General features: G+C 44.6%; 1 protein-coding gene across 1 annotated transcript; it reads left to right on the forward strand.

Annotated features, from left to right (window-relative positions):
- Positions 1–5,951: 5,951 nt before the first annotated feature.
- ttll10 (tubulin tyrosine ligase-like family, member 10) lies at positions 5,952–14,082 on the forward strand (the record flags this gene model as incomplete). Its single annotated transcript, XM_084461927.1, has 11 exons — positions 5,952–6,240; positions 6,900–7,062; positions 7,731–7,849; positions 8,629–8,749; positions 9,697–9,782; positions 10,576–10,762; positions 11,281–11,452; positions 12,185–12,325; positions 12,549–12,665; positions 12,878–12,971; positions 13,250–14,082. The coding sequence occupies 11 exons, from the start codon at positions 5,952–5,954 to the stop codon at positions 14,080–14,082; spliced, it is 2,322 nt and encodes a 773-aa protein (XP_084318053.1).
- Between the last annotated feature and the right edge of the window lie 125 nt (positions 14,083–14,207).

A 14,207-nucleotide genomic window follows, 5' to 3' on the forward strand; every position in this document is an offset into this window, starting at 1 on the left:
GTGCAGATCGGGTTACAGGTGAACAGAGCTCCTTTTCAAATGCCTCAATCTACCCATGAGGTCCCTCCATCAGCCAAGCCCTCATTGTGTCGCACTCTCTATAGCGGCTCCTAACAGACCGGTCAGTGTTGTGGGTTTTCAGTATCATGAGGGCAAGATAATTCACCTTTGTTTACTACCTACATCCTCAATCACATACAAAGCCTGTTTTGTATTCAACCGGGTTAATCAGAAGCACAAACAAATAATGATTGGTAAAAATATTTTTACTGTCATCTCTCTCTTCTCTCTCTCTCTCTCTCTCTCTTTCTATCTCTCTCTCTCTCTCACACACACACGCACACACACACAAGAAAATAGCAGGCCTATTGGTGTTTAATTAGAGATGTGGGATCCAAGGGTTCGGACCGGTTGACTGCAACTCTGATTCTATCGGTGGGAACACAAGAGTCTACTAGACCGTTTACCATAGCTCCATTGATCTCCGTGCACAAGAGGGCTTTCAGTTTCTGCCGAGTGGTGAACAGCCAAGACATGCCATTGTGAATACTCAACCCTTTACTTAAGGTTATACATGACACGATGCAATACCTAAAAATAGCGTTCGCTGTAATCTACAGTATGCTGTAATCATTACACTACTTACTGAACTTTGAAGTTTTTGAGTGCAATGTTCCAACATTGTTTGCCTATGTCAAATCCCATAATGTATGAATACCTATAAATAACAAACATTGCACAATGTTTGAAACACCACAATTAGGGGGTTAAAGGTCGCCGAACATAAATGACAGGCACTGTAAAAGCTGTCATGAGGTGAAAAATACACTGCCGCCTAGGCCCTCTACAAAAGACCCATGAGGAAGTCGGCCATTTTGGCTTTGCGTGACATCACGGCGCAGAAGAATTCCAGGCTGCCCATAGTGTCTCTGGTGGAGTGGATTCCAGCGCTGGTCTGTGCATGCTCTGATGCAGTTGGACCAGATTCCTTCCGTAGTGTTGACTCTCTGGAGGAGGGTGAGGTTCACTCGTTTTGCCACTGAGCTGGAACGGCCCCATAACAGAGGCAGGGGGGGGTGATGGGTAAACGTCTGTGACATACCTACGCGTGTGCTGACGTAGGCCGGTGAGCTGTCACGCACTCCTAAGGTAGGGAACTCCCTTGAGAATGAGTCAGAGAGGTCGGAAGACGTTACAGTGCGTGGTACCAGGATACGGCGAACAGTTTCCACATCGTTCTAGGTTATTAGCGTTACATTACAGCTGCACGTCTTTGTAGATCAATATCAATACACGTCCTTAATTGATGCAACAGATGCAGCTTGCACAGATATTCAGTGGTGTTATGGGACAATGTTTCTTACATGTTCTATTTGATTGCTGTTTAAAGGTGCTTACTCAGCTACAGCTCAAATCCTATCCCTGTTATTAGTCATTATAAGTGGAAAATTAAATGTAGCTCTGCATCTGGGGTGATTGAGGGGTTCAAGTGAGTGGGTGCCCTTCTCTGGATTAAAGTCATTACAGACATGATGTTTACTACTGTATATTGTTGTATAATTGTTATTATTATGATTGTTATTATTAGTAGTTATTATTAAAGGAGTAGTAAAGGGAAAATGCATGTTTAGCCCTGTTTTAAGGTTACTCATGATCATATACAGTGGTTCAGATCAAAACGTTGACAAAACTAGCACTTTTGAGAAAGTCTGATAATTGCTCTACCACTGTTTTGGTCATATAATGGATGTGGGTGGGCACCTTGAAAAATCATTAAAAAAACATGTTAAACTCTCAATTTCAAAGACAAGAAACTCACCGAGGTGTTAGTTAAGTAGAGCAATTATCAGACTTTCTCAAATGTGGTAGTTTTGTCAACGTTTTGATCTGAACGTTTTGTATATGATCATAAGTAACCTTAAAACAGGGCTAAACATGCATTTTCCCTTTACTACTCCTTTAATGGTGAGAAAGGGTCTTAAAGAGACAACACCTTTGTCAGGTCCACCAGCTTTAAAATCCCACTTCATCATGTATAATATCTGCTCTCACTTCAAGCCGAAAGCAGACCAATAGGGAGCTGAAGAACCTATTCTCAAATAGAATATGCAAAATAGCATTTCTCTCACACTGCTTGCACTGTTATCATGCCAATGCATTCATGCTACACACTTTGACACTTTAAAAAGCATTCCCTAATACACAGTAATGCCTGTCTTAATAGCTTTTTCTCATAGGATAGGAAAGCAATGCATTACCATTAAGGTGCATATTGCATTACAATACATGTGTCTGTTTATTGCATTAGGTTAGGGTTAAGGTAGAAGGCCAGTGGTTAGGGTCAGGGTATGAGTTAAGATTATGTAACTCCAATCGGCTAGGGCTTGTGTAAAATGGGTTAAGGTTAGGCGGGGGGGGGTGGGGGGGTGGTTAGGGTTTAGGTCAGATGGGTTCAGTTTAGTGTTAGGGTCAGATGGGTTCAGGTTAGGCATATAACTGATCGGTTAGGATTTGGGTCAGATGGGTTCAGATTAGGCATGTAACTGTTCAGTTAGGGTTAGGGTCAGATGGGTTCAGGTTAGGCATGTAAGTGATCGGTTAGGGTTTGGGTCAGATGTGTTCAGGTTAGTGTTAGGGTCAGATGGGTTAGGTTAGGCATGTAACTGATCAGTTAGGGTTTGGGGAGGAGCTGTGGGGGATAAGGAGCACCTTCAGCCACAGACTCATCCCACCCAGGTGCTGAGAGGTTCAGCCACTCCTTTGTGCCAACGGCCATCAGACTCAACAGTGCCTGAGTGTTCCTGTGTTCCTGAGTGCTGTGGGTGTATGTATGTATGTATGTATGTATGTATGTATGTATGTATGTATGTATGTATGTATGTAAGTGTTTTTTGATAATCACAAGTTTATATATCCATGTGTAGACTGGCAGAAATATAACCACTAAGAAAAAATGACATTATTTTATTTTGAATACCACATAAAAACAAAAACAAAACTGTGTTACACTGAAAGACATTAGACGTCATTGACCCATGTATGTATCCAATATTTGGGCATACTGTATATAAAGATTTTTTTTTCCTTGTTATTTAATTTGATCTATCTATCTATCTATCTATCTATCTATCTATCGAAGGTTAGGCATGTAACAACGATCGTCAGATGGGTTAAGGTTAGTGTTAGGGTAAGATGGGTTAAGGTTAGGCATGTACTGTATCTCTGATTGGTTAGGGTCAGGGTAAGATGGGTTAAGGTTAGTGTTAGGGTAAGATGGGTTAAGGTTAGGCACGTAACTCCGATCAGTTAGGGTAAAACAAAAAGGATTGCTTTTGGCAAACCAATGTGAAAAGACCAAGCCAAGCTATTACAACGGCAGTACGTTGCTGTTCTGTCCTCCTCAATTCCCAATTTACGGTATCACCACGCTCAAACACACACAATATGTTGCACATATAAGCTCTGAAGGGTTTAGAAACACACACGGTATTGCATTTATTTTCTCAATAGCAAAACCATAGCAGGTGCGTTCCATTATTGACCCTTGGCTTAGGGTTAGGGCTAGTCAAGTGTGAACAGTATAAGAATTGGGATTGACTAAACATGATACATATTTTTGAAAGAGTTCTCACAATTTGGGAAAGGTGGCAAAAACCCGATAGGAATCATGGGAACTGGCTGACTCCCACAGCCCCTAGCCACTGTAATCCTGTAAGGACTTTATGAATAGTGGGTGAGAGACCCCATTGAAACAGCCTTTCATGGCATCGTAACTTAAGTCCTATCCCTTCCACTATGACACCCTGACAAGGAGAATCCCTCCAAATAATGGGTTGTGTAGGGACACCATTGCTGGAGGGTGCACACCTACAATTGCTGATTACTTCCTGGTGCAAGAGGCAGTTGGTGTGACATGGGAATGGGCAGATCTCCAAAGACCCACACCTTGCCCTGTCTCCATGACTCCGCCCAACAGCCCACACTGACACACTCGCACACACACGCACGCACACACTCACTCACACAAACACACACAGTCTTGGCAGATGGCGAGCCGAGGGATTGACAGGGCTGTAAAACAAACCTGTTCTCTTTGTCCACCTACGCAGCACTTTGCACAGAGTGTCTATCAGATGGCGTCTCTTTATCAAGGTGTGGCTGACACTGGCTGAATACTACCGAACACACAGCACCTTTAACGCCAGAACATGGGAGAGCCACGTAGAAAACCCAGAGGTGCTCTGGGCTATCTTCAGTTCCCTGACACAGAGCCAACAGACCGATGACTTTTGACAATAGCTGTTAGCCATTTTACATATTAGCCAATGTGTAATTGTATGGTCGCATGGGTGTTAGTTGCATGCACCCCTCCCAGTGAATTAGGGGGTGGTGATGTTGGGACGAAGAGGGAGATTAGGGGTAATTGCCTGCTGTCACCGGGGCCGGGCTGGGTCAGCTGTAGGCAAATCATTGAGATGAGAAGTGAGTATTACTGGATGTGCCGAAGGTAAAGCTATGAGGGAGAAAAACGTTGTCTAGCTGCATATTTGTCCTTTGACTAGCCTACTTGGCAGGCTGTAGCCTACAGCAAATTATTCCAGTAAGAATTCTTCAGTCATCTTCAGGAAAATGATTATCTCATATGATTCATGATTGTACAATGTCAACCACAACCAGGGTTATACAGTGCATTACCTTCTACTCTGATCAGTTGAAGACATTGGAGCATTTATTAAGAACATTTGATGAGGAAAATAATGTATATACAGTAGTAGATAACCCAATTAACTGGCTAATGGAACCACAAATATGAGGTCCTCTGTGCCCTAGGGAGTGGATTACCTGTAGCCTGATAGTATGTAGGTGAGATGATTATCACAGTAAGAATGAAAGACATTTCCTCTTTATAGATGTCTCACTTTCATTATAATAAAAAAGAATTCATCTTGAAACATTTACCAGAAAATACTGTTTTACAGGTTTTTAAAGATATACTGTGTTGGAAAAGTGGCAAATCCATTTTGAATGACACTCTTCTCATATTACTGTAGAGCGAACACCACAAGTCTTACAGTTAATTAATATTTCATGGCTCTAAACTTAGAAGTGTGGTGGATGTGGGATTCATATCCTTCAAGTCGTATATCTTGTGAAGGTATTGTTGCAAGATGCTATCTAGAATTAACAACTGTTGCCAAGGCACCCATTTCCCAGGCAACCACTGGTTGTTTACACTTTCCTATTGTGTTCGTACAGCTTTGACTTTGCTAGCTGGCTACCACAGTCTGTACAGGTCGGCAAGTTCAAGAGGGATATGGACTCACTCTGACTTCAACAGTTTATCTTGTTTCTTCTAAAAAATCTTCACTTTTTTGGACCTCATGTGAATCCCCAGATGAAATGCACACAGCGAAGTAAGTGAGTTGTTTTATGTGGGCTTAATCTGCAAGCAAGCTGAAGGTAGAAGTGAATGTTTCCGCTCTGTAGGTGTCAGTGTGCACAGAACCAGAAACTCATGAACTCAGTTACCACCAGTAGTTTGCACTGCAGGCTAACGCATTGTACCTCTCACACCCTTTGCAATTTCCTGTAAAGTGGTGATTTATAAAGCAGCAATGCAATAGATTAATTAGTGATGTTGTGATCGTTGATATTGACTATTTAAAAGCAAAATGCACTGTAATTTAATTAAACTGTCACCAGAAGAATAGCAGTACAGTGAACAAGCAGGGAGTCACTTCTAACTTATACTAAAACAATTCTTCAGTAATCTTACCCTCTCACAACTCCAGTAAATCTTAAGAGCAAGGTGTGTCATTTGCTATACACTGATCCAGCTAACCTTTTGGCCACGGGTCAGAGGGTGTTCAGTGGAGGTTTGGTCTCCCGGTGACGGCCCCCCCAATGGACGATCCCTGTTCTGCCCCCACGATCTGGGTCAGCGGTGAGTGATGTCATCTGAGAACTGGGTTGAGCCCTTCCCTCCGGCCGAGTCAGACGGACGTGTCCCAGAACGAGGAGTGGACACTCTGCTGGCCTGTGGGAGCAACCAGCCCGGGGACAAACAGAGCCAGAGGGACTCGGATGAGGACCCGGGAGAACACAGCGGGTCCCCAGCCCGCAGGAAGACAAAGGAAGTGACATCACAAGCACGAGTCCAGGTGGAAGCTGGGAGGAGGTGTGCGGGGGGGACGCGGGAGAGCGCGGTGCGAGGGACAGAGAGCCCGGATGGAGGGCCAGGTGTGTGTGGGGAAAGGTGGGATGCCATTTTGAATTTTGATCGTTTCTGATCTAAATCAGCATTCAGGAAGTAGTCTAAACTGTTCACCCACGGTTTAGGGGTTATTTATCTACAACCCAGACAGGTTTAGTTACCTATTGACCACTTGCTGAATGGAAATTTGGACTCAGCTGCCTACGCATTTCCTAGAGCAATATAGAGGTTTAATGCTTAATAGCAGTGACATGTGTAGGCTTTATCTAATGTTGATCACACTGTGCATGTGTTTGTGTGTATGTACATGTATGTGTGTGTGTGCGTGAGTGTGTGTGTTGTGTGTGTGTGTGTGTGTGTGTGTACATGCATGTGTGTGTGTGTGTGCATGCATGCATGTGTGTGTGTGTGTGTGTGCGTGTGTGTGTGTGTGCATGCATGCGTGTGTGTGTGTGTGTGCATGTATGCGTGTGTGTGTGTGTGTGTGTGTGTGTGCATGTATGCGTGTGTGTGTGTGTGTGCATGTATGCGTGTGTGTTGTGTGTGTGTGTGAGTGCATGCATGCATGTGTGTGCGTGTGTGTGTGTGCATGCATGCATGTGCGTGTGTGTGCATGTGTGTGTGTGCGTGTGTGTGCACGTGTGTGTGTGTGTGTGTGTGTGCGTGTGTGTGTGTGTGTGAGCAGGTGTGTCTCTGGAGGAGCGCTGCGTCAGCTGGGGCCAGCGGAGGTCCTCTCCCAGGGCAGCGGGGCTCCTGTCGTACCCAGAGAGAGAGAGGGACAGGCGGGTAGAGGAGCCCAGAGGACCGGGGCCCTTCTACTTCTTTGGAGGAGCGAATGGGGCTGCTATGTGAGCATTAAAACCCAAATATGTTTTGGAAAGAATAGTGAAAGTATTGTGAGTATTTTTATGTGAGTACTCCTGTTCATTCGAAGGGGTGGCAGAGCAATACTGCAAAAAATGATTTGTAGACAGTTAAATGATCAATCCTGACCATAAAAATGATCAGTAAATTCACAGAACAACTGTGTAATGTTGGAACAGGAATCAAACCAACTTGGATGGCCTGACAACTGAGCTTGGAGGGACATTCCCTGTACTGTATATTAATGCTTCATTATGGGGAGAATTATGTTTGGTTGGGTTTGATTTTAACCTCATTCTGTGGTTCTTCACACATTACAATTTACGAATCATTTACGGATGCTTTAATTATTAACAAATGTTAAAAGGACAGTTATTTTAGGGGCTTACCCATGGTTGATTGTGCATTGTTTCTTTGAGTGAGCTTCTTGTCTTTGAAATCGAGAGTTTAACATGTTTTTGAACGATTTTTCAAGGTGCCCATCCACATCCATTGTATGACCAAAACGGTGGTAGAGCAATTATCAGACTTTCTCAAAAGTGCTAGTTTTGTCAACGTTTTGATCTGAACCATTGTATATGATCATAAGTAACCTTAAAACAGGGATAAACATGCATTTTCCCTTTACTACTCCTTTAACTAAAACATCCAGAGTGACCTCTTATTGTGAGAGCAGAGGATGGCAACGGATCTACGACAAGACGAGAGAGGACTTTAAGCTCAAGTGGTGTGAGACCAGATCAACCGCCACCTACTACAACTTTAAAGAAGGTTGGGTAGTTATACTGTGCAGCAGAAGAATATATCAGTCCCCTACAGAAATGACCTGGTATTATCTTTAGGGAAACAGTACCAGTGTATGACATCACCTAAGGTATGGTGGCCCTGAAGTGCAAAACATGACATTTTGCAAAACACGACAAACGTTTTGCAAAACACGACATTTCACGAAACACAACATTTCACAAAACACTACGACATCACTTAGCTTTTTTTGTGACACTTTTCGGCACAACACCGGCAGATCCAACTTGCCTTAGACCTGCCTTAGACTGGTAAAAAGCGATTAGCCCCAGACAACCGAGAGTAGAAACAGGAAATGACATTGAACTTGGGTTCCGTCCAATCACAAACAAGAAGTATTGTTCCTCCCTTTTCCGTAATATCTGAAATGTCGTCGTGTTTTGTGAAATGTTGTGTTTTTCCAAACGTCGTTGTGTTTTGCAAAATGTCATTGTTTTCTGACGTTTTGCTAAATGTTGTGTTTAATAAAATGTGTGTTTTGCAAAATGTCGGCGTGTTTGGTACCTCAGGGCCACCATACTTAAGTGATGTACTGTAGTAGGCTACATGCAAAAAGAAAACTTGGATCTGTGACAGTTTGAAAAGTTAAAAGTTTAATGACCACTGCAGATTCAGAATCTGAACCAGAATCAGAATGCTGATTATTTGCCAAATACCTTTTCACATACAAGGACTTTGAATCTATGGATGAAGTGCAGGATTTTCACAGGACGCATATTAAACTATTGTGTCCTGTTTGTGTCCAGGTGAGCAACTGATCTATCAGATTCCCAACAACAAGGTTCTGACCACTAAGATTGGTCTCCTCAACAGCCTGCGAGAGTACGACCGCGTCAGCAGGAAGGTCAATCACGGACGAGGACTGAGGTGAGGCGTCATACTGTAGGCGATGCGGAAATAATACTGTCCTACAGACGTGTCTTAGAACGTGTCTCAGAGAAGGATAGTCCTCTTCTAGACTATTCTTCAACTCATTATAGACTTCTTCTTGATTACACCTCAATCAGTAGTTTGATGATCAAAACGAACCCAAGTGATCCCCAGGGGATGAGACAGCATCATGCAGTACATGCTTATGAGAAGTCTGATGTAGGGCTGCACGATTATCACAAAAGATAATAATTGCGATTATTTGCTTCAAAATGGTAATTGCGATTAATAATTGCGATTCATATTTAATATATAATATTAATATATAATAACCAAAATGCTCCCAAATCACGGACGTTGATCCCTTTCTTGCTACTAATTCACTCACCTCGTTTTCGCTCATTTTTTCACTACTCACGGCTGCAGGTACTCTTGTGACACTTGTCTTGACCTACTGCTATCTGTCTTCTCAGTGAAATTGCTGCGCACAGCCCACTCAGCGGGAACGCATGTGATTGGTCAGACAGCATAAGCGCCTGTGATTCGTCCGTGTAGTCCTAGCACACTCAATTCAAAGCAAAATTATGAATCACGTTAATTGCGGCCTTTTGCGATTAGTTAATTGCGGAGGTCATAATCGCGATTTCGATTAATTCACGATTAATTGTGCAGCCCTAGTCTGATGAGACCGCAGGTTGAGCACTCAACTTAGACGAGATGTTACAACTTCGTTATGACACAGGAGGCTGAGTGAGGTGAGCCTTCAGTGCTTTGACCTGCTTTCATGTCCAGTAATAGCTCTTTGCTGTCTCTTACTTAAGGTGGAAGCTATTCCTGTACCACAAACAAGGGGTTACATTACTCTGGCCACATCACTGCTGTTACTCTATACAGGGTTCAGGTACCTGTCTTAACGAAGGGGAGACTTCTCCATGTCTTTGCAGGAGGCTGAGAATGGAGGAGTTTTTCCCTGCTACCTTCCGTATGGATGTGAGAGAAGAGAGAGACGCTTTCTTTATCCAGCAGGAAGGTAAAAAGGGCCACACATTCAGTATTACGCCTCTAGTAACACAAATCCAGGGCCCTAAATCTAGCACAACACAATACTTGTTTCAACTAGGAGCGGATCTTAAAACACACGCCATGCAGTGGCATGAACAGACAATGAATTGTGCCTGACTGACAACAGTAATACTCGCCTTAGCTAATGTTTTTCCGAGCTTCTTTTGAATGCTGGCAAATAATACCCCATTTTCCATTCACGGTACTACACCACCCAGAAGGCCAGAGATAAACCCACTAGGGAAAGCTGCTGTTGCTATAGAGACGGCCATCAGAGGGCAGCGCTGAGACACTCAAGAGATAAATCTTCCTCAGGCTTTACTCAGCCCATTTCACACTGACACTGCACACAGTACACTGCTGCTTCTGTTGAACTGTATTAAAGTGTATATGATATAATTGTCAATTTGATGAAAGCTATACCATTTCATATTAGCCTACTGGTATGATGATATCTCATTGAGCACACAGGGATAACTGCAAACTAGCACCACACGCAAAGCCTTGACAAAACACATAGTTATTATGGCCTGTGTTTGTAGACTGTGATAACTGCTATCACAAAGTTTACAAATAGCCTAAGATAAAGCCATCTGTCGCAGTCAAATCACTGGATGTCGGTGTCAACTCGTTTTCGAGCGCAACACAACACCGAACACAACAGAGCCGACAACAAGAGAGCGAGTGATTTTTTGGCTAAATCAACAGAACTCAAATGTGTTTTGCAGCGCTTCGCTCATATCTCTCCGTCCTGTTGCTAGGTGAATGTGACGAGGAGACCAGCGTGTGGATCTGTAAACCCACAGGCCTGAACCAGGGGAGGGGCATCTTCCTCCTGCGGGGCAAGGGGGACGTCTCTGCCCTCAGACTGAAGCTGCAGAGCCTGGCGGAGAGCCAGGGCAACAGGAAGCTACCTTTCCGTCTGCCCCAGGCACGAGTTGTGCAACGGTGGGTTATGTCTTTGGAACGGAAGTCTATTATATGCAAAGCACAATATGCAAACCGATATCGCTGGACTGTCATTAATTGAACCCTTTATTCAATATGATTATTATTAGCCTATTATATATTTTTTTGTAAATGTAACATCTCTCCATAATAGACATATTGACTGTTAAAATTGTTGTGCTTTTTTTTCAGTTGTGTTATGTTATGCTTTTAAACCTGTAGCACTCTGAGATTTTTAAATGAAAAGAGTGTTTTTTTATTATTTAAATTATTCTTATTATTCTTATTGTTGTTGTTGTTAATAATAATAATAACAATAATAATGATGATGATAATAATAATAATAATATCATCATCATCATTATAATTATTGTTATAATTATTGTTATTATTATTATTATTATTATTATTATTATTATATTGGCTGTCATGTTGATTCCCACTGACAGAGGGACCGTGGTCAGGTCACATGGTTGTGTTGAGCAGCCCGTATCAAAGAGCCCTCTGCTTCCCCCCAGGTACGTCCAGAACCCTCTGCTTCTGAAGGGGAGAAAGTTTGACGTCCGCTCCTACTTCCTCATCGCCTGCACCTCGCCTTATATGGTGTTCTTTCGCCATGGTTACGTACGATTGACCTGCGATCTTTATGACCCCAACACCAACAACCTCTCAGCCCACTTGACCAATCAGGTAGGTGCACCACAAGCAGGGGTGTAGTGAAGGGGGAGCCAGTTTACTGACCTACTTACTGATCAATGCTACGATGAGGGATATCAAGGTGGGTACCCAGATAGCAAGCGGATCTGGTCCATATATGGGCCGGAACTAAGACACACAAGTGCCAGATCTGGCCTGTATATGGCCCTGATCGGATTGCTGTCTGGGTAAAGTCTTCACTCCACAGTATTTACCCACCTCTGTATTTACCACTACACCCCTGTGTACTGGGCTGTTCAACTTTTAACCACAGTGTACTGCAGCGTGCAGCGTGACTGTTTTGCTAACAGGAAATCTCCACCAGACATCAAATCAAAATAGATCTGAAACTAGTTTTTTTTTTTTTAACCCTATCTGAAAGTGAAGGTCTTGGTCTTGGCTCATAACCCAAATTCTGGTGAAGAGGAATATGGAATATGATTCTGCAGTATGTTCTCCTAAAACGTATTGCGTGGGCTGCAGGCCTATATAATTTATATTTTCCTTAACTGCCTTATTGTTTACCTACAGAATACTTAACTCTCTAATTGTCACATTTAATATTTGTGCAGCGATGGGTGAACACAACACTTGTGAATGCAACTGTCAAGTGTCAACCAGTCTAACAACAACCACTTAAGGAGATCATACAGTAGGGCTACAAGATTGTCACACTTCTCCTGACCTTTCTGTGTGTCTCCTGGTCCCCCTGCTGTCACCCTGCAGTACATGCAGAAGAAGAACCCCCTCTACAGCCTGCTGAAGGAAGAGACTGTCTGGTCCATGGAGAGATTCAACGCCTACGTCAATGAGAAGCTCAGGGTTGCCAACAGTCTCCCGAGGGACTGGGTGCTCGGTGCCTTTGCCGTGAGTGTTTTTGTGTATGATGGGCAATTAGGAAAGCATGATTAGAGTTACATAGTGTAGTGTTAAATTACCTTATTGACTTTGGTAAGATTTAAATGAGCCCACCTCCCTGAGAGAATCAAATCAAATCAAACTTTATTTATATATCCCTCTGAGAGAATGTCCTATTCTCTCACGCGGTTAGACTAAAATATAAAACCTGTCTGTCTTTTCCGATCATTAGAAACGAATGCAGCAGATCGTAACCCAGTGCTTTTTCGCTGTCAAATCCAAGCTGGAGCGAAAACTGGGCTACTTCGACCTGATCGGCTGCGACTTCATGATCGACGAGGACTTCAAGGTGAACTCAACTCCTCAAAGGTTCTTCACGTGTAGTATGTCTTTGCGTGAGGGGAGAAAATAAAAGCAACCACCCAGATAGCAAGCGGATCTGGGCCATATACAGGCCAGATCTGGCCCTTGTGGCTTAGTTTCGGCCCATATATGGCCCAGAATTATTACACATCCGCTTGCTATCTGGGCAAGTTCATGATGAGGGCCCTCCTGCTCTAGGTTTGGCTGCTGGAAATGAACTGTAACCCGGCTCTCCACACGAACTGTGAGGTCCTGAAGGATGTGGTGCCTGGAACAGTAGTGGAGGCCCTGGGTGAGCACAGCATCAGTAGCACTACCATGATAGTTTATAAGATGATTTACAGTACGTGATTCTTGTCCTTTACAGAATTTGGGCCTTTTGAAACTGCTTTTCGGATTGAAGGCAGTACTAGACGTTCAAATAAAGTTGGTTATTTTTGTTTCATTGGCACAGTGTGTTTCAGTTCCTCTTATTAACGTGTTAGAAATGTCATCTGTGTGTGCCCCTCTCTGTGTAGCTGTGGCGCGACCCAACACAACCCAGCGGTTTGTTACTCTTTTCCCCTCCAGACCTCACACTTGAGATCTTCCACAAGTGTCGCAGTGGACTGAAGATCGTCCCTCTGGCCAATCAGAAGGACTTTGTTCTCCTGTATGACGGCGAGACGCCCCCTGTTCCGGCCGTGACGCGTCCCGGTAAAACGGCGGGGCCTCTCAGGGCCCAGAGGCCGAAGAGCGTGTCGTGCCAGAAGCCCGCCTGCAAAACCCAGAGAGTGGCGAGGCAGAAGTCAGAGTCGGGGGGAAAGGTCGATCCTGTGAACCCGACGTCAGACGTGTCCAGGACCGTTTCGGAGACCCTGCTCTGTACCGCGGGTACCCCGACCCCTGTGACCCCGACCCCCGTGACCCCGACCGCTGCGCCATCCACCTCGCCCCTCCCCCGCACATCCTCCACCAGCGACGACCCTTCAATGATGGCCGCCCCCGCGAAACCCCACCCCCCTCCCCGAGCCTCCGAGACCCCCAAAGCCAGCTCTCGTCCCCCTAAGCCCGCCAAGGCTCGCGTGGAGCTCCGGCTCAGCAAGTGCACCTGGGAGCGGCGCTCGGGGAAGCCGGACCGCCGGAAGTCTCCGGAACCCCCGTGGGCAAAGAGCGGCTTCGCGAGCCTCTCGACCCCGGCGTTGGCCGGGGGTCAGGTCTCTGTCCGCCGCCTCGGGACCACCAGGGCTGCCCCTGTGTCGGACCACGACCCGCCCTTCTGCTGCTCCCTCAAGCCCACCCAGTTCCCCCTCGCTCGGCTCGGCTCAGGAGAGAACGAGAAGGGAGGGGCGTCAGGAGGACGGGAGCCTGGGGAGGACACACAGAGCACAGCCAAGGAAGAGGAAGAGAATTGCAAACTATGATACATATAAGAAAAAAAAAATTATCCTTGAATTGTTTTGGTTATTTTGGGCAAAATATCAATGGATTCAGATTTGAAACCCACAATGATTTGTTGTCTGCTCAAGTTTCCATTGCAGAAAAGCGC

This window comes from Borostomias antarcticus (genome assembly GCF_949987555.1).
Source record: "Borostomias antarcticus genome assembly, chromosome: 3".
Taxonomy (NCBI): domain Eukaryota; kingdom Metazoa; phylum Chordata; class Actinopteri; order Stomiiformes; family Stomiidae; genus Borostomias; species Borostomias antarcticus.